Genomic DNA, 21,722 nt, shown 5'->3' on the forward strand with positions numbered 1-21,722 from the left:
GTATTATCGCTAGTGATGCACCGATGTGAAAATTGTGGCCGATACCAATATTTACCGATGTCGATATCTCTGTATAGAAAACACTTTTTATGATAATCAAATAAAGAGCTATTTTCCAAAATGATTTTTTTTTAACTTTTGTCAGAAATGACAATTTAAGACCAAAACATGTTAGATAAAAATAAACGAAAAGAAAATATATATTTTATTTATTTATTATTATTAAAAAGTGCACCACTAATTATCGCACAGCCACTTTCTTCAAAGCCCCTACAGCCATAGGAAAAAAGAGAGAGCGAGCGAGAGAGAGCGAGAGAGAGAGAGAGAGAGAGAGAGAGAGAGAGAGAGATCGAAGAGAAAGAGAGAGCGAGAGAGAAAGAGAGAGACCGAAGAGAAAGACTTTGACAGCTCTGCATATCCACGTCACCTTCTCTTTTATGTGCTGCTGAAGAACGCAGGCTTATCTGAAGACAGATCACCATCAGTGTCACACAGTGTGTGAGTACGAGCGCTGTAATGAGAGTTCCAGAGAGTTCAGGAGAGAAAACAAGCCTCCGCAACATAGGCTACATGAGAAATACTGTGGAAACACCAGGGCATGTGGATGGATATGGAAGTAGGACAAGGTGTACTTGAGCCAGGCGTGGCAACGAGAGAGCGAGGCTTCGCACCCAGTGATCTCTGCGGTACACCGTGCATCTATAAAGTACCACCCGTGCTTACAATAGTAGAGTAGCATGGCTGAGGAACGCCTGAACCCAGGGTTTTTCCTGCATCCAAGATTTGGAGGCCAATTCCCACGCCTCAGGCCAAAAGTGCTTAATGTCGGCAAAAACTATAACGCTATATAATCATTACACAACTCCCACCATTGTTTCTTTGATTTTAATGACATGCAATGACCATAGTCGTCCAGTGTGGCGCTGCAGCTCTATCTGACTGTGTCGGTAGCCCAACCAGGGGACAAAGAAGAAGCAGAACCAACGTTAGTCAGCCAGCCGGGTCTGAAGGCGAGGCAGCAACATTGGATTAAAGACACGAGCAGCACATCAACCATAGCAATGGATGGAGTTTCTTGTACCCTGGTTTGAGACTGGAACTAATGTTAAAGAAGCTTTGCTGTCAGATTATCGCCACGGAAATATTATCCACACAGCGTTTACTTACTAAAGTCTACTTTAGAAAGAGAATGATAGGACAGGTGAATGGGAGAAAATACTAATGACAGTAATTTCAGTAAATAATGTAATAGCCTAACTAACACCAGGTCGTCGAGAGAGAGAGAGAGAGAGAGAGAGAGATAGAGAGAGAGAGAGAGAGAGAGAGAGAGAGAGAGAGAGAGAGAGGAGAGAGAGAGAGAGAGAGAGATTCTTTCTGCTGCTAAGGAGATGATGTTAGGGAGGGTGTTGCAGTACAGAAGGTGTAATAATACCCAAAGGTTCTATGCAAGTGTGCAAATTAGGCTATTTATACAAGCATAGCATGACCTCTCTTTTCTTTGAGCATCCGACTGCCATATTACGTGTGTTTTACAGTATCTTTGCCCCAGGGATACTTGTATGTATACATATATGTATGTGTATATGATATCTCCTATGCATATTGTGCAGCAAGTCACCAGACGGCTCAGAGGAACACCAGGGAATTCAGAGTCTCACTCAAGGACACTTCAACAGGGATGGTCTGCTGCGAGGTTTGAACCTGTGACCTTGTGATTACAGAGCCCCAGGTCTCTCTCTAACCACCAGGCCGCCCTGCTGGCCCAAACTGTGCAATAATTAATATTTTTTTTGTTACAAGTATGGCCAGGGTAGGGACTGGGGTTTGAAAGCATTTTAAATAATCTGAATCCAATATCCTTATCTGCTTATCGAGTTGCAATTTTTTCATTGTTTTGGGAAAAAGACAATTTCTTAGGTAAAGTGTATTGCTTTCATTGCACTCAATGCTGTAACTAACCAGACAAAATTATAAATAACTTAATATTGAAAAACTGGGGCTGAGTTAGAGTTTGAGGGTAAAATAGGATTCAAAGAGGACAGTGAGCGTTAGGAATCAGGGTATTTTACTGACCTGGAACCAGTTACAAAACGGAACAGGATAACTGAACAAAACCCTAGGCCAGGGTGTAAATAACCCAATTCATGTTTTATGTTCTAAAATGTTTTTGGGGGATTTAAATACATCTGGAATCATCAGTAAGTGTCAGACCATCTTTCGGTGGGATATGCTAGACAGGGTAAGGTTACATTCCATGTAAATACTTTACAGATTCCTCGAATTCCTCTGGTTATCTTCAGTTATGCTGGTTGAATACTATACAATTCTAGCCCTCGATCTTCCCGCCCTAGATGCTCGTTACGTTAGTGTGGTTCAGAGATGCCTTCTGACACGGTCCTTGAGCCGCCCTGAACACGCTGATATTTTCCAAGCGTGTTTGAAGTTATCGGCATAAAATCTGCAACACTCTTGTTGTGTGAGCGATGTGTGAGTTAGGTCAAGTCAGGGCGGGAGAGGTAGGAGACAGAGTGAGAAACAACCACGACAATATATCATCACAGCTTCCAATAATACTTATCTGAACTATTAGAACTATTAGATGCAGAGACATTAGCTTGAGGTCGTGAGAGAGATGTTTCATGTTTTATCATTGAGAGAGGTAGGTGTGAGCGAGAAAGAGAGAGAGAGGTTTCATGTTTTAACAATGAGAGGGGTAGGTGTGAGCGAGAAAGAGAGAGAGAGGGGTTTCATGTTTTAACAATGAGAGAGGGGTAGGTGTGAGCGAGAAAGAGAGAGAGAGAGGTTTCATGTTTTAACAATGAGAGGGGTACAGTAGGTGTGAGAGAGAAATAGAGAGAGATGTTTCATGTTTTATCGTTGAGAGAGGGGTAGGTGTGAGAGAGAAAGAGAGAGAGAGGAGTTTCATGTTTTAACAATGAGAGAGGGGTAGGTGTGGGCGAGAGAGAGAGAGAGAGAGAGAGAGAGAGAGAGAGAGAGAGAGAGAGAGAGAGAGAGAGCGAGGGAGAGAGAGAGAGAGAGAGAGAAATAGAAAGAGAAAGAGAAAGAGAAAGAGAGGTTTTCATGTTGGAAAGGGTGAGAGAGATACAAGTGAAGGATATTGTAATTTGTGAACCTTGCCTGACCTCGATTGTGTACCACTATGTCAATGAGACAAAACATTTGAAAGAACGTTGTTTAGTAGTGATGTTGGGATTTTGGCAGTTGTGTAGTGTGCACTTGGTATTAGTTCTGACCTCAATAGGAATAATACAATTATTATATATCATCTATCTAACTATAACTACTGTTTCTAGATGTGTGATATGATATCATGTTACTAGTGTTTCTAGATGTGTGATGTTATGTACTAGTGTTTCTAGATGTATGATATGATATTATGTTACTAGTGTTTCTAGATGTGTTATATGATGTTACTAGTGTTTATAGATGTGTTATATGATGTTACTAGCATTTCTAGATGTATGATATGATGTTACTAGCATTTCTAGATGTATATGATATGATATGATGTCACTAGTGTTTCTAGATGTGTGATATGATGTCACTAGTGTTTCTAGATGTGTGATATGATGTTACTGATTGGTGGTGCTCAGATGTGTAATGGATTACAGTTACCCTTTATTTATTTTTAAAAATCAAATTACTGTAATCACATTACATGTTACTCCTCAAAGTATGTGATGTAGGTTACATGTGATTTGTGTGTGTGTGTGTGTGTGTGTGTGTTGGGGGAGCGGGGACGACGACAACGACAAGAGGGTGGACTAAGCAATTATATACAGTTATGTCCATATAAAACATATGCAATTATGCACCAGATGGTTGCTTTTTGTTTAGTTTGTTTGTTTGCATTTTTCTAAATGGAGGGATTTATCCTCAAGCACTTGCAAAGACATTCAATTAATGTTTCGTCAACGGATGATTTCTGAAATATAATGAAATGGTTTGCTGCTCCCTTTTCATCTTGTAGGTAACGTGACCAAATGCAGGACAACGTGCCCATTTTGCGGGACGGTAAAGTAAGCCTGCTGAATACCATATGTACTGATACCATTTACATAATGTTGTATAAAGCATTTGATCTAAATATAAGCATTTAGATGAATTAACTAATTACTTAAAAGCACAACAGGCTAAGTAGGTAAAACAGGCCAAATGGCTAGGCAGCAGAAACACTGCAGAACAGAACAGACATTGTAGGCTGATAGAGATAATGTTCTCATAGTTCATTGCTGGGCGCTTGCTTCTCCCAAAACACAAATTTGGTCAATCCTAGAAAAAGTTTTCAGCACCACGGAGAGCGCAGTGCGCCATAAGCCTTTTGAGGAATTTATATTTCTTGCTTAGATATTAGAGAGAAATAATTAGCTTTGACTTGACTCTCGCTCTTCACGAGATCCACGCTGCATCAAATTCACTGGTCCGTTCACACACCCGTCAGAGCACATCTTCCTCTGGAGCTCAGAGGCCAATGCCACTGAAAGTGCCACGCTGCACTCAAACGGCGGCCAGCAACACAGCTTGCACTACAGTAGCTTGTTGGAGAGAAGGGAAAATCACACCCTGGTGACAAGCACACTCTCATCATCATCATCATCATCCTCATCATCTTCATCATCATCATCATCATCATCATCATCATCATCATCATCATCATCGTCCCTATTTTCCCACTACAGTGCATTGGACGGGCGATGACTCCACGCCACTGGAGTCATCATTTTTGGTTTGTACTGTAGCTAGTTTTATACCTCGGATGCCCTTCCTTACAGGTAACCCCATTGTCTGTGAGGACCTAGCCTTTGCGTATTCCTACACACACAAGGCAGTGCGGTTTTCTTTCAGGGTTTTCTCCCTTAGCCTTTGTGTCTCCCTCCCTACGCACACACACACACAACCTGGGTAGGGAGGCTAGAGAGGGTACTAACACTTGCCCAAGGTGGACCCTCAGACTAGTTTCCAAGTTTCAAGTTTCTTTAATAGTTGTCATACAGAAGTACAGAATACTTTTATACAAAATGCTTCTTACTGTTACGCTCCAGAGACTGTGCAAGACAAGATAAGTATGAAATAAAATAACATAGTAAAATTAGAAGTAAAAAAAATGAGGTCACAGTGTTCAGTTTAGACATATGTACAATGTTCGATGCAGAAGACGTAGCTGAGTTACCATACAATATACAATACTGTGCAGTGTACTAATATACAATACTATATAGTGCAAGGCAGAAATGGGACGAGGTGCAATTTAGGTACAATTCACAGTAGGTGTACGAGTTGTAGTGCAAATCCTTTATCAATAAATATAAAGTGTAAAGTGTGTTTGTGTGATCTAAAGTGTGGAGAGTGGGTGCTGCAGTGTGTTGTTTGTTTGAGTGAGTGTGTGCGTGTGGGTGTGTGTGCTGTGTGCATTTGATGGTTGTTGCATAGTGTTTATTGTTCGTTTAGCAGCCTGATGGCCTGGGGATAGAAGCTTCTTCTGAGTCTTTCTGTGCTCGCCTTAAGACTCCGGTATCGCTTGCCTGACCGCAGCAGTTCAAAGAGGCAGTTGTTCGGGTGGCTCGAGTCCTTAATAATTCTCTTAGCCTTCCCCTTGCACCGCTTGTTGTAAATGTTCTGGAGGGTGGGAAGCCCCCCTCCAATTGTGCGTTCGGCTGAACATGTCACTCTTTGTAGTCTGCTACGGTCTTGTGCAGTGCTATTCCCAAACCAGGAGGTGATGTTGCCGGTCAGGATGCTCTCTATTGTACATGAGTAGAAGTTCCTAAGGATCTTCTGACTGACTTGGAACTTCCTTAGGCGCCTGAGGAAGTAGAGGCGTTGTCGTGCCTTCTTCACAACACTGTCAATGTGTGTGGTCCATGTCAAGTCCTCGGATATGTGGGCTCCGAGGTACTTGAAACTGTTCACTCTCTCAACCGGTGCCCCGTCGATGCTGAGGGGGCTGTAGTCCTTGACCCCCGACCTCCTGAAGTCCACAATCATCTCTTTTGTTTTGCTGACGTTCAGGGAGAGGCAGTTCTCCTGACACCACTGTGACCTCTTCCAGGTAGGCCCTTTCGTCGTTGGCAGAGATCAGGCCCACCACTACTGTGTCATCAGCAAATTTGATGATGGTGTTGTTGTTCCGCTGTGCTACGCAGTCATGTGTGTACAGGGAGTAGAGGAGGGGGCTCAGAACACAGCCCTGGGGGGCCCCTATGTTGAGCGTGATGGATGAGGAGGTGCAGTTGCCGGCTCTTACCACCTGGGGTCTGCCCGTCAGGAAGTCCAAGACCCACTGGCAGAGGTCATAGTTCAAGCCCAGGTCCCTGAGCTTGGCTATGAGTTTGGAGGGGACTATGGTATTGAATGCTGAGCTGTAGTCGATGAACAGCATTCTCACATAGTTCCCCTGCCTCTTGTCCAGGTGTGATGCTGCTGTGTGCAGCACATGGGCTATGGCGTCCTCCGTGGACCTGTTGGGGCGATATGCAAATTGCAGAGGGTCCAGGTTGATGGGGAGGGAGGAACAGATGTAGCCCTTCACTAGCTTCTCAAAGCACTTCATGGCTATGGAGGTGAGGGCTACAGGGCGGTAGTCGTTGAGGCAAGCGGGCGTAGATTTTTTGGGTACAGGGATGATGGTGGACTTCTTCAGACAGGTGGGGATGACAGCCTGTTCCAAGGACAGGTTGAAGATGTCAGTGAATACCGGGGCCAGTTGGTCAGCACAGACTTTTAGGACGCGGCCGGGGATGCCGTCCGGTCCTGCTGCCTTCCTGATATTCACTTTTTTAAAGATCCGTCTCACCTCATGCTCTGTTACCCTGAACACTGAGTCTCCATCAGCAGACCCCCCCCCCCCCCCCCCATTGCCGTGGTTTGTAGGCTGGTGTTGTTATTCACAGCCTCAAACCTCGCATAGAAGGAATTGAGATGATTTGCTAAGGAGATGTCACTGTTCAGTTTGAGGGGGGTTCCTTTGTAGTCTGTCATTGTTCTGAGGCCCTGCCACATGCCTCTAGAGTCAGCCTGTTCAAACTGAAGTTCAACTTTATCCCTGTAACGCCGTTTTGCCTCTATTACTGCTCTCCTGACGTTGTATCTTGCCATCTTGTGTTCTTCCATGTTGCCTGTCACCAGCCCGGTGTTGTATGCTGATGTGCGCACTTTCAGAGCCTCACGGACGGATTTGTCTACCCAGGGCTTTTGATTTGGGTAGATTTTAATTTTGGTGGAGGGGATTGTTTCTGTTAGTGGAGGGAAGGAGTTGTCTTACTTCTCCATTCTAGTTCGGCTTCTGCTAGAATTAGCCACTGCCCTGGTATGTCTATATGATATGGTCCAGACACCTGGACTCCCACCTGCAGGGGACTGAGTCTTTATCACACCCCAGAAATGTCTTGGGTGGACTGGGCTCTAGAAAAGCCAGTCTGGCCTGTCTGCCATACCTCCAGAGAGAACAAAAACGAATGAAGATAACTTGTGTGTGTAGTGTGTGTGTATTTGTGTGTGTGTATGAGTGTGTGTGTAATCCGTTACCAACACTGCAACGTTTCCACCTAGGTTAGAGCCAAGCCACTCTCCCAGGCCGTGAAATTCCCTCCATGCTTATCGTCACCCTCCTCTACCAAGCAATGGAGGGAGACGGGGAGAGAGTCTATCTCCACGGGGAGGGACAGACAATTGGCTTCGCAGGGATTCCAAGAGGATCAAGCTCCAAGGGAGAGGCTCTTAAGCTCAACCAGTGGGACCTGGCAAGGAAGGGCTCTGGGTATGAGCTGGGGAGAAGTGTTGGAACGTGGCCCGGGAGGTCCGTGTGTAGGAGTCCTGGAACTGAACGGGGCCCGCGTCTCTTTTATAGGCAGGAGTGTGTGTGTACTGTACTGTATGTGTTTCGATGTCTGGTATTGTTAGTGGTCACAGTGTAGAGAGAGAGCGCAGCTCTGTCAAACGCCAAGAAGCACTTTCTTACTAACTAGCAGTTTGTGTTGTTAAGGTCAAACAAACGTGCAAAGAACCATGCAAATAATCTGCATATAGAGTGGATATTTTAAGTTACAGTATGTCTCTTGTTCATCTATTATCTATTGTAACAAATGTGTTTTTATAAGACAGATTACCATACGCAGGCATAATTAATCACTGTTCTTGTATGGACTGAAGTCACTTTTAGTTTAGAGGAAGCATTTGCCTGTCAAACTAACTTGTTTTCAACAAGTGTAACATTACCATCAATCTTAATAATTTAGGGAACAGTATTACAGGGTTAAAGAACCCCTCCAGATGGTTTTCAAACCCTTACATTTTGTTCTATATTAGATAACAATGTGTTTTCCACCAAATTGTTCCATAATTTACTGAACATTTCTTAGCAGCATCTCTACAGCTTTACCCTCATTCAGAATGCAAGGAACTATGAATATGCAAATTGGCAACAAGCACCCATTGGTATCAAGAATTCCAAATCGGTAGCTTATATTCTTTCAAGACATGTCAAATGTCAATACATACTTAGCTTTCTGTGTGTATGCCAAAACTAAAAGGTGTCAAGTTACCACATATTGGACCATGATAGATTTGACCTATTAGTGTCATCACACATGCAACACTCTGGGGTAGTCCTGCACAAATAACACAAACCATAAAAACATTGTTGAGTGGAGGACATCTTTAAGCCAACAAATATGTGGCATAACTACAAACCAATAGATTGTATTATATTACAGCGTGCTTGATCCAACTGGGTGGGAGGGAGGGAGGAGGGCTAGCTCAATATGCTAACCCAGATTGCAAACTGACATAGAAACATCATTAAGTAAACAGCATTGAATCAACGTTGACATTTTGCTGCAATTTTGTTGTCAACATTGAATCAATCAATGTTGATTCAATGTTTCTTTTCAACAAAAATTCAGAATGTTTCCTTTCAAAAGAGACCAGACTGATGCATGTGCTATACGTGGTTCAAGAATACATCTCAAATTACTTTGGGTATGCAATCGACAGGCGTTTTATGCAAAACTAGCCCGATGCTTACCCGATGGATAAGAGGTTAAAGTGTCCCATGGACCCAGTGTTTTCCCTGAGCAAAGTATTATTGTATGTATATTTTCATATACCATACAATTATTCTACAACAGAGTTGAAAATGTATCCTCAAAACGACATACTGCACCTTTAAATTAGCCATATTCCACCACAGTCCTATATTTAAATTTATAATTTTTTAAATAATTTATTTATTTATTCTATATGGCTGTACTAATGCTTTTGAATGCATATTCTGGCATTCCCAAATTTCCAAACTTTCAAGACATTTCAAACATTCAAACTGCACACTAACACAGCTCCACTCCCACTTAATACAAATAAAAATAACAAGTGCTCGTAGGACAACAAGATCTAGATCAGTGGACCACATTTTTCCTCATCGGTGTAACTTGTGAAAAAAAAAACTGTTTGAATTGTATTATATATTCAGTATAATATAACAAACGTATACTGTGTCAGTAATATAATGTGCTCAACTGACAACCAAGCTTGAGAAATCCAACCCGATTAGACAGGCAGCAGAGTTCACCCACAGCATACATTCATAGGTACAGTATAGAAAGCAACACCTGTGTGGCTGCTACTTATAGCAGGTACCTTAGCACCACAGACGTTCAATTAACCTCCTCATCAACGCGCACACACACACACACACACACACACACACACACACACACACACACACACACACACACACACACACACACACACACACACACACACACACACACACACACACACACACACACACACACACACACACACACACACACACACACACACACACACACACACACACACACACACACACACACACACACACACACACACACACACACACACACACACACACACACACACACAGTGGATAGGTGTTTGGTCTCACCAGGAAGGCGGCGATGGCAGTGCCGATGATGAAGCCTGCGATGACGTCGGACCAGTGGTTCCGGTACTCGGCCACGCGGTTGAGGCCCGTGAGGAAGGCTAGACACATGAGACCCAGGGACAGAACCGGCTTGGCCAGCCGGGTCCCCTTGGCCTGCACCGTGCACGTCACGTACATCTGGACGGAGGGAAGAGAGGAGCGGGATTAGGTAACACGCTGCAAGGAAGAGCGGATTTATATGTAGTAAAAAATAAAATAAAACTAGACATGTTCTTTTCTGCGCAAGGTAGGTGCAACCTTGGCAGGAGGTCAACGGCTTTTTAAAGGTTACGTTTGAATTTTTTAGTGTGGCACGTTGTGGGATTTCAAGGCAGTATGCGCTGCATTTAACTGGTTCCCGGCCAACCACGGACATGTCCGTGTTTCGGATCCAATGGTAGAGGGCCAACCACGGACTATATAAAAGAAGCAGTGAAGCCAGACCAGCACTCTCAGGTTCAAAATTTAATGGCAGCCTGAAACAAACATGTTTCGGAAATATGTATTCCTTCTTCAGTGTTATAGCTTGCAATGGACTTGCAGTCAAGATAATGGTTATATACACACACGTGGTTAATTACACACAGGTGGTTAATGATTTGGCAGGAAATGACATCACAGCGCAGGTGTGCCTGAGTCTATTGGTCCTCAATGACAAAAGAAAAGACCTATCAAAATAGAGTCTGTTAGTAAATACAAATTATACAAATATACCATGTATAAAAGACATATAAAAAGACATAAAAAACACAAAAGCAAAAGCAAAAATTGCATTACATTACCATACCAGAAACTTGCTATGTAACATGCCCATAGTTTATAGGGCTAATTTAGCCCCTATACTTTTTTCTTTTTTCTTTTAAGCATCAAAGGATAAACATACCTCTTGGAGGAAACAACCACTTGGATTAAACCATATAGATAAAAGGTACTTAAAGGAAACAGGTTAAAACGTTCTCTTCATTCATTCCTCTAGGTTCTATGCAATCAAACAGGTGGATATAATAACATTCCCGTTGTAACAGTAACTTATGTCTGTCTCCCCCTCTCGCGGGCCTGTGGACTAACTCAAGTCCCATATATCTGAGATCGTTAACGGTATGTTTACACCTGGAAAAGTGTCTAGCTACTGACGACTTTATATCTGAATTTCTCACTGAACACTTATGTTCACTGATTCTTGTTTTAAAGGCTCTGGTTGTCTTCCCCACATAAGAAAAATCACACGGGCATTTTAGTAGATACACCAGATTGGCTGAATTACACGTGATACGCCCTTTAACAGGTATTTTTTTGTTCGTTTTCGGGTGCGTGTAAAATTTCTCTTTGATCATGCCTTGACACTGTACACAGGCTTGACATGGAAAATTTCCATCAGGGATATTAGACAAAAAATGTGTAGGTTTCCTTACGGGCAAGTCGGTTTTAACTAATAGGTTGGATAAATTCGCTTGTCTTTTATAAAAGTAATTAGGCGAATGTTGAAACGCTGTCCCTATTATTGGATCCGACTGTAGAATATGCCAATATTTATTGACAATGCTCCGTATGCCTTTCGTAATGGGGCTAAAAGTGGACACGAAAGATACTTTGTCTGTGTTTTCTTTTTTCTTTTTGGGGATAAACAACGAGGCCCTATCAATCAGCTTGGTTTTATTCAGGGCTTTACGTGTCAAATCGACACTATAGCCTCTGTCATGAAAACTGCTTCTTAGAACTTCTGCTTGTGCAGTAAATCTATCTTCAGTGTCGCAAATTCTCCTATAACGGAGTATTTGGCTGAAAGGTAGACTATTTTTCAAGGCAGGAGTGTGGTAACTGGAATAATGTAAGAATGAGTTACGGTCTGTCTCCTTTTTGAAGACCTCTGTATGTAAAGAAATACCATCCGGGGCTTTCTTGATCAAAACATCTAGGAAAGGTAAAGTATGTATATCAGACTTTAATGTAAACTTTATAGTTTCTCTGCAGGTGTTCAAGTACTCAAGGAAGGCATCAAGATCAGACGATGTACCAGACCAAATAAAGAACATATCATCGATATATCTCATATAGGATTTGACGAATTTCTCAAACGGGTTATTATTAAAAATGTGGTCAGACTCATACTTGGACATGTACAGATTGGCTAGGTTCACAGCGGCTGGGGAGCCCATGCTGAGGCCTCTGTTCTGCAAGTAGTATTTATCTTGGAATCTAAAATAATTCCGAGTTAGTACTAGGTCGGCTAGATTAACTAGCGCTTCTGTGGAGGGGAGTAATTCCTCTCTCGAGTTTAGATAAAAACTCAGTGCGTCCAGCGCGTCAGCATGTGGAATGCTGGGGTATAAACTGACTACGTCTATGGTAACTAATAAGTCCAAGGGACTAATATTACAGGTCGAAAGTTTGTTCAAAAATGTAGTAGTGTCTTTCAAATAACCACGCTGAGAAGAGGCCAAATCCTTAATATGCGAGTCAACAAATTGCGAGATTTTTTCTGTAGCGGAACCTATACCAGAGACGATCGGTCGACCAGGAGGGTTAACCAGATCCTTATGGATCTTCGGTAAAGTGTAAATAATAGGCGTAACTGGGTACTCTACGAACATAAACTTAAATTCATTTTCTGTAATCACCTCTGCCAATCTAAGGTTTTTAAGGGTAGTCTTAATTTCCGCGGAAAATTTAAATACTGGGTCTGTATTTAAAAGGGTATAAACCTCAATATCGTTCAATTGTCTATTGATCTCGGATACATACAAACTCTTATTTTGGAGCACGATTCCGGAACCTTTATCGGCTTTCCTAAAAATTAAATCATCGTTCTTAATAAGATCCTTGAGAGCTGCTGACTCTGATTCTAATAAATTAGGATAAAGGTGGGCTTTGTGACTGGTTTCACATAATTTAAGGACATCAAGTTGTACCAATCTGCAGAATGTCTCCACTGAGGGTGGGTTGAGATGAGGGGTAAACACGCTACGTGGTTTAAATACCTTTCTTTTGGAGCAAATGGTAGAGGGCCAACCACGGACATGTCCATGGCAAGGTTGTTTTGGCTTTTATTCCATTTTAATAACCTACTCAACGTCACGAGCAGCACTGCAGATTTACCCCACTCTTGGAATTCTGAAAAGTGCATTACCGGCCAGATCCTCGTAGGGGCGCTGTCTCGATAATGCAGTGTTCCCTGTGGCAGAACGGTGCTTTTTTTTTATTTTTATTTTTTTTAACTTTTAATGGAGTTTCATGTTAGCTGGAATCTCTACGTGTAGCCTGTAGCTTGGAATACCTTTTGCGACGCCGAATTCACTATGCAGTAAAGGAATATATCATCAGCCAATGGACATATCGATCTACCAAATGGCGATCGATAACTGGGAAATCCTTTTGGGGATCCAACCGGCCCACGGTAAGATATTTTTCACGTAAATTACATGCTGATCAGGCCTTGTGTTATGGTTTGTAACCGACCCCAATCGCACAACACAAGACAGGAATGAGAGTAAGCCAAAACAGGGCATTTATTCATTACATAACAAAAGGCGGCACTGTCCCTTTAAGGGAGAACACAAAAACACTGGAGTCAAAGAATATAGGGAAAATGCGGCACTGTGCCTTTAAGAGGCGAACAGGCTAAGGGGCTAAGGCTAAGGGACAGGGCCAGGGCAAAATGTCAGGGCAGGACCAGGGGCACTGGAGAGGGGGACAGGGACAGAGGCCCGGAGAGGCGGGCTGGAGACAGGGACAGAGAACAGGGTTAAGGCCTTGGACAGGGCGAGGGCCAGAGCTGCTTACAGGGATGGCAGGGTTCCGACGGCGGAGGCCTGGCACGGAGATCCTCCTCGGAAGCTGCAGACGGGCAGCGCAGAACACCGGGGTCCCAGAGGACCGGGGCGAAGAGACGCATCCTCCCGTGGAATAGGAAGCGATGCGCGCCGGCTTGACGTCTGGAGTGGGAGCGCGCCGGCTTGACGTCTGGTCTGGAGTGGGAGCGCGCCGGCTTGACGTCTGGAGTGGGAACACCACTCCAGGCCTGGCACGGAGATCCCCCCTCGGATGCTGCAGATGGGCAGCGCGGAACACCGGGGTCCCAGGGGACCGGGGCGAAGAGACGCATCCTCCCGTGGAATAGGAAGCGATGCGCGCCGGCTTGACGTCTGGAGTGGGAACACTGGAAAACCTCCCGTAGAGGATTAGAGAGCGCAGATGGTGTCCCACTCCAGGCAAACGGCGACAGGTGGTGATGGCTGGCACGTCGTCTCACGCCGGAGACGCGGCAGGTGATGGTAACGTCCAGGACTCCATGAACACTGAACACAGATAAAGATACAGAGTCCAGAACACCGAACCAGCATACAGAACGACCCGACCAGGACTGGAGGGGAGGTCCAGGTATTTAAAGCCCTCTGGGGCGCTAATCATAACTTATGACAGCTGTGAAAGGTAGTCCAAGGGTGGGGGCTGGTGAAGAGCAGAGGAGAGTAAAACATCGCAAGGGTGGGGGCTGTTGAGGAGAGTAGACAGGGAAAATCCAAAGGTGGGGGCTGGTGAGGTGAGGAGACAGGGAATTAAAGGTCCAGGGAACAGGCAAAACCTCACAGTACCCCCCCCCCTCCACGGGAGCCACCGGGCGACCCAAAAAATCAGACAGCAGGGCAGGGGACATGACAAGGCAACAAACAAAAAATTGGGCCATGCTAGCAGGGGAAGCTACACCTAAAGTGGGGCTAGCAGAGGGACAGGGTAGCTGCCAGGGCACTGCTAGCTACAGGGCCTATGCTAGCTGTACTGCTACATTAACATAGAGGCTGCGCTAGCTGCCGGAGCTAGGCTAGCAGACAGGGCTGGACCAGCATGAGAGAACAAGCTAGCTGGAAGGACAGTCCTAGCTGTGGGGAAACTGACCTTGCTAGCTGAAGGGGCAGTCCTAGCAGTGGGGAGACTGACCTTGCTAGCTGAAGGGGCAGTCCTAGCAGTGGGGAGAACAGGGTAGCTAACAGGGGAGCTAACGAGGCTAACAGGGGAGCTAACAGGGGAGTCAACAGGGGAGTCAACAGGGGAACTAACAGGGGAACTAACAGGGGAACTAACAGGGGAACTAACAGGGAGCTAGAGGGAATTAGAGGGAACTAGAGGGAACTAAAAAGGGCAAACTCACATACACTGTCTGTGCTGGCTGGGGTCGTCGACGGGTCGGGTCGTACTGTTATGGTTTGTAACCGACCCCAATCGCACAACACAAGACAGGTATGAGAGTAAGCCAAAACAGGGCATTTATTCATTACATAACAAAAGGCGGCACTGTCCCTTTAAGGGAGAACACAAAAACACTGGAGTCAAAGAATATAGGGAAAATGCGGCACTGTGCCTTTAAGAGGCGAACAGGCTAAGGGGCTAAGGCTAAGGGACAGGGCCAGGGCAAAATGTCAGGGCAGGACCAGGGGCACTGGAGAGGGGGACAGGGACAGAGGCCCGGAGAGGCGGGCTGGAGACAGGGACAGAGAACAGGGTTAAGGCCTTGGACAGGGCGAGGGCCAGAGCTGCTTACAGGGATGGCAGGGTTCCGACGGCGGAGGCCTGGCACGGAGATCCTCCTCAGAAGCTGCAGACGGGCAGCGCAGAACACGGGGGTCCCAGAGGACCGGGGCGAAGAGACGCATCCTCCCGTGGAATAGGAAGCGATGCGCGCCGGCTTGACGTCTGGAGTGGGAGCGCGCCGGCTTGACGTCTGGTCTGGAGTGGGAGCGCGCCGGCTTGACGTCTGGAGTGGGAACACCACTCCAGGCCTGGCACGGAGATCCCCCCTCGGATGCTGCAGATGGGCAGCGCGGAACACCGGGGTCCCAGGGGACCGGGGCGAAGAGACGCATCCTCCCGTGGAATAGGAAGCGATGCGCACCGGCTTGACGTCTGGAGTGGGAGCGCGCCGGCTTGACGTCTGGAGTGGGAGCGCGCCGGCTTGACGTCTGGAGTGGGAACACCACTCCAGGCCTGGCACGGAGATCCCCCCCCGGATGCTGCAGACGGGCAGCGCGGAACACCGGGGTCCCAGGGGACCAGGGCGAAGAGACGCATCCTCCCGTGGAATAGGAAGCGATGCGCGCCGGCTTGACGTCTGGAGTGGGAACACTGGAAAACCTCCCATAGAGGATTAGAGAGCGCAGACGGTGTCCCACTCCAGGCAAACGGCGACAGGTGGTGATGGCTGGCACGTCGTCTCACGCCGGAGACGCGGCAGGTGATGGTAACGTCCAGGACTCCATGAACACTGAACACAGATAAAGATACAGAGTCCAGAACACCGAACCAGCATACAGAATGACCCGACCAGGACTGGAGGGGAGGTCCAGGTATTTAAAGCCCTCTGGGGCGCTAATCATAACTTATGACAGCTGTGAAAGGTAGTCCAAGGGTGGGGGCTGGTGAAGAGCAGAGGAGAGTAAAACATCGCAAGGGTGGGGGCTGTTGAGGAGAGTAGACAGGGAAAGTCCAAAGGTGGGGGCTGGTGAGGTGAGGAGACAGGGAATTAAAGGTCCAGGGAACAGGCGAAACCTCACACCTTGTTATCATAGCCAACCAGGTGATCAGCGAATGTGGCTACTGAGGCTAACGCAGTTATTGGTAATCAATAATGAGAAACGACATCCCCCGCCCCCCCCCCTTTCATGCATTTATGGTGGACCATGAATACCGACAATATGGATTTTGAGTTTTAGCTCTAGCTTCTGTAGTGCCGAAACGCTGTTCGATTTAATGTTATTAGCTTAGCGCCCTGTATCTCGCCTTCCAGGAAATATACTAGATCCCATATAACGCTTATATTCAAGACGCTATAATGAGAACGTATTGATGAAAAAATAATTTCTTTGAGCCATTTTGAAGGGACGGTTTATGGTCTCAATTGACAATGAGAATGGACAGATAGCAATACTATAAAGTATAGATTTAGCTCTACAAACAGCCTCACGCACAATGCAAGTCTGTTTTGAAATGCTGGCCTTGAGATTAGACGGCCCCCAATGGCCGGGAATGTGTTAAGAGTGTGTTCCTCCATTGAAAACAATGATCTTCCTCAACAGCTGTTTACATTTACATTACATTTTACATGTTGTCATTTAGCTGACGCTTTTATCCAAAGCGACTTACAAGTTCTGTACGACAAGTGTTTAAGAGTGTGTTCCTCCATTGAAAACAGCTCATCTGAGTTTTCAGTGTTTATTTCAGGGCTCCTACAGACTGAGGCGTGGCCCCACTGTGTGGCTACCTCACTGGAGCTGCTGGTACTCAGCATGAGGAACAGCATGGATTGAGAATAGGGTTAAGGGTATATAAGAAATAGGGTTAACTTAAGGGTAAAACATTTGGAACTTAACCTTTAATACATAAGTAATAAACAAAATAAACAAACATACTATAGGACAATTACAATACGATTACTCCTTATTCCAGGGGTTCCCAAAGTTTACAGGCTACGACCCCCGAAATAACGGTGTCAGAGAGCCGCGACCACCACTATTATATATAATATATAAAAAAAAAAGATTAGTAGTATTTTCTTTTTTTTTAATGTATGGTTGAAACATGCACATGTTCAAATGCACACACACTAATAAGTAGGGATGTCCCAATAAAAAAAATGTGCTCCCGATCCGATCCCGATCATGTGATTTTGAGTATCTACCGATACCGATCTTTCCCGATCCGATCTTTCACATTAGTAACTGATTAAAAAAATAATAATAATTTAATAAAAAATAAATAATAATAATTGTTTAAAAAAAAATTTACATTTTTTTTCTCCCATCCCAATTTCGCCTCGCCAATTATTCCTTCACATCTCCCCTCCCCTCTGTGGCAAGGAGTAACGCGTGGGAGGCTCACGCTGCCCCCGATACTTCCTGATTCTGCTGTACAGGCGCACCAACCGACCTGTAGGAGTCGCTGTCCACAACGTTCAATCCCCACCCACTGGCTTTCCCACCCCTAACACTGCCAATTGTGTTAGTATGAACGACCAGCCAAGCCAGTAGCAACGCCGAGAGCTGCTCCTGCGTTAGTGGCGAGCGTCTTGCCATTAGTAACCGATTTGACGCATTTTTGTCAGAAACTGGCGAAGCGAAACTGTTGCCTCAATAGTCCCTCGAGGGGCTCGAGGTGGCTCGAGCGCCGGTGGCTCACATTACATTCACCCTGAATGTTGACGTTATCCAGGTGAAAAGTTAACTTCATTCAAGCGAGGCATTGCAACCGAAGTAATCTAAAAACTCCGCCTCCAACCTGCTGCTTCATGAGAGCAATGGCGAAAAAAGCTAAAATATCCAGATCTTCTGAAAATCATGTGATCGGAACATCCCTACTAATAAGCATTGGAGGCTTTTAACCAGGGCTGGACTGGGGAAATCATTCAGGCCAGGAAATATAGTGCGAAATATAGCCCCAGTCAGGCCACTTTTAGAGAGATAGTTCTCCAACTTGTGTGAGTTTAGACTGCGTTACCCTTTGTTACAGTGATCTCTTGATTGTTCCCCACCTAGGTTATCTAACTATCATGCCACTGCAACTAGAAACACTGGCCTGGCCTGCTTCTACTGTAAGTTCAGTGGCCTGACTGTATAACATTTCTTTTTTTAATTATTATAATTTTTTTTTTTATGAAATCAATACATTCTGGAAATCATCTCGCGAACCCCCCACGGCTGCTCGCAACCCCCACTTTGGGAACCACTGCCTTATTCAATGATTTCATTTTCTAAACCACCAGAGGTACTGAAAGAGAAGCTCAACACACAGCTGGGGGTCGACCTGTCCTGCTCTCTGAGTTGAGGCCATGGATATGGCTGTCCTTTCAACTTCAACTTCAAATTACTTTTTTTCCCTTTCGGAACTTCATTTGTGCAGTGGTTGAAAGACAAACATACAGTCACAATACATAGACACTCACCACTATATATAAAAAAAATTGTTAAAACTACAATAAAAAGACCACTATATAAAAAAACACCAACTACATTAAAACTACAGTACTTAAAGCATGATATATTAAAAACCATGTGGAGCAGTTCTGTATGTATATAAATAATAAATAATAGTAGTACAGGTACATAGTATGTGTCCATCAGGTGGAAGGGGGAGTCTATTTTAAGTAGTCCAAAGTCCTTGGGGGGTGGGGGGGGGGGCAGTCCGGCCTCCACCAGACCTAGGTGTTCAGCACTACACAACAACAACCACCAAACGCACATAGCACACACATCCACACGCACACACTCACTTTAAACAAACACACTGTAGCACCCACTCCACACACTTTATAGCACACACCCACTTTAAACAAACACACTGTAGCACCCACTCCCCACACTTTATATTTATTGATGAAGGATTGCACTACAACTCGTACACCTTACTGTAAATTGTACCTAAATTGTACCTCATCCCATTTCTGCTTTGCACTATATAGTACTGTACATTAGTACACTGCATAGTATTGTATATTATATGGTAACTCAGAACATTGTACATATGTCTATACCGAACACTGTGACCTCATTTTCTTCTTCTAAATTACATGCTATACTATGTTGTTTGATACTATCTTGTCTAGCACAGTCTCTGGAGCGTAACAGTAAGAAGCATTTTGTATGAAAGTATTCTGTACTTCTGTATGACAACTATTAAAGAAACTTGAAACTTGATGGAGGTTGGCACGAAGCTACCTAAGCCCCTTTTGTTCAGGGATGAAGCTCTGTATCGACGGCCTGAGGGCAATAGTTTGTAATGGGTGTGAAGGGTGTGTGTGTTATCTACAACTATTTGGGAGGCCTTTTTAACTGTCCGTTTCTTGTGGATGCTGCTGAGTGGCTCCTGGTCCTTCCCAATTATCTTGCCGCTGATCTTAACGACCCTGTCGAGAGGTTTCCGGTTGATGGCACGCATCACTCCAACCTTTCAGAGTCTGAGTAGAAATGTTATTTTATCAAATAGCCATGCCTGTACCAGAGACTTCTTTTAGAGAATGCATCCTCACAAAGGGTATGTCAGTGAGAATTGTTTTAACATACTGTAACATATTAGCATATTAACATATGCCCTGCAAAGTCAGAGCAGCTGGCATCAGACAGTGACAAACCTCGTTCCAGCACTTTACAAGTTACATTAAAAATGTAATATAATATTACTAGTTACTTTCCTTTGAAAGTAATGTGTTACTTTACAACACCGAGCAGGGCTTGTTGTCTGGTAATTACACTTTATTTTTACCAAGAAAATCTGTTGAAGTCCGACATATTTAAATCTCTCCGGCCATAATGACTCCAGAGTACCAGACTGGCCAAGGTAGCCTGCTTAATCGTCTCCAGTGTGCAGCTCTTTCTCTCTCTCTTTCATTTTCTGTCTCTACCTCAAGAGACACACAAGCGCTGTCCGTGGTGCTGAACCGGACAGTGAGAGGCAGTCTCGTCTCTCTCTCTCTCTCTCGCTCTCTCTCTCTCTCTGGCTTCTTAACTCTCTCTCTGACCTGGCTTCTTAACTCCCTCTGACCTGGCTTCTTAACTCTCTCTCTGACCTGGCTTCTTAACTCTCTCTGACCTGGCTTCTTAACTCTCTCTCTGACATGGCTACTTAACTCTCTCTCTCTGACCTGGCTTCTTAACTCTCTCTCTCTCTCTGACCTGGCTTCTTAACTCTCTCTCTGACCTGGCTACTTAACTCTCTCTCTGACCTGGCTACTTAACTCTCTCTCTGACCTGGCTACTTAACTCTCTCTCTGACCTGGCTACTTAACTCTCTCTCTGACCTGGCTACTTAACTCTCTCTCTCTGACCTGGCTACTTAACTCTCTCTCTCTGACCTGGCTACTTAACTCTCTCTCTCTGACCTGGCTACTTAACTCTCTCTCTCTGACCTGGCTTCTTAACTCTCTCTCTGACCTGGCTACTTAACTCCCTCTCTTTCTGACCTGGCTACTTAACTCTCTCTCTCTCTGACCTGGCTACTTAACTCTCTCTCTCTCTGACCTGGCTACTTAACTCTCTCTCTCTCTGACCTGGCTACTTAACTCTCTCTCTCTGACCTGGCTTCTAAACTCTCTCTCTCTCTGACCTGGCTACTTAACTCTCTCTCTCTGACCTGGCTTCTTAACTCTCTCTCTGACCTGGCTTCTTAACTCTCTCTCTCTGACCTGGCTTCTTAACTCTCTCTCTCTCTCTGACCTGGCTTCTTAACTCTCTCTCTGACCTGGCTACTTAACTCTCTCTCTCTGACCTGGCTACTTAACTCTCTCTCTCTGACCTGGCTTCTAAACTCTCTCTCTCTCTGACCTGGCTACTTAACTCTCTCTCTCTGACCTGGCTTCTTAACTCTCTCTCTGACCTGGCTTCTTAACTCTCTCTCTCTGACCTGGCTTCTAAACTCTCTCTCTCTCTGACCTGGCTACTTAACTCTCTCTCTCTGACCTGGCTTCTTAACTCTCTCTCTGACCTGGCTTCTTAACTCTCTCTCTCTGACCTGGCTTCTTAACTCTCTCTCTCTCTCTGACCTGGCTTCTTAACTCTCTCTCTGACCTGGCTTCTTAACTCTCTCTCTGACCTGGCTTCTTAACTCTCTCTCTGACCTGGCTACTTAACTCTCTCTCTCTGACCTGGCTACTTAACTCTCTCTCTCTCTGACCTGGCTACTTAACTCTCTCTCTCTGACCTGGCTACTTAACTCTCTCTCTCTGACCTGGCTACTTAACTCTCTCTCTCTGACCTGGCTACTT

At 45.0% G+C, this 21,722-nt stretch overlaps 1 protein-coding gene across 1 annotated transcript in view; it reads right to left on the reverse strand.

The window, feature by feature from the left end:
* plppr5b (phospholipid phosphatase related 5b) overlaps positions 1–21,722 on the reverse strand; it is a 148,874-nt gene that overhangs the window by 31,820 nt on the left and 95,332 nt on the right. The window contains exon 4 of the mRNA XM_084326245.1: positions 9,944–10,120. Coding sequence (XP_084182371.1) covers positions 9,944–10,120 — 177 coding nt within the window. The remainder of the gene's footprint in view (positions 1–9,943; positions 10,121–21,722) is intronic.

Source organism: Notolepis coatsorum, assembly GCF_963971535.1.
Source record: "Notolepis coatsorum genome assembly, chromosome: 12".
Classification (NCBI taxonomy): Eukaryota; Metazoa; Chordata; class Actinopteri; order Aulopiformes; family Paralepididae; genus Notolepis; species Notolepis coatsorum.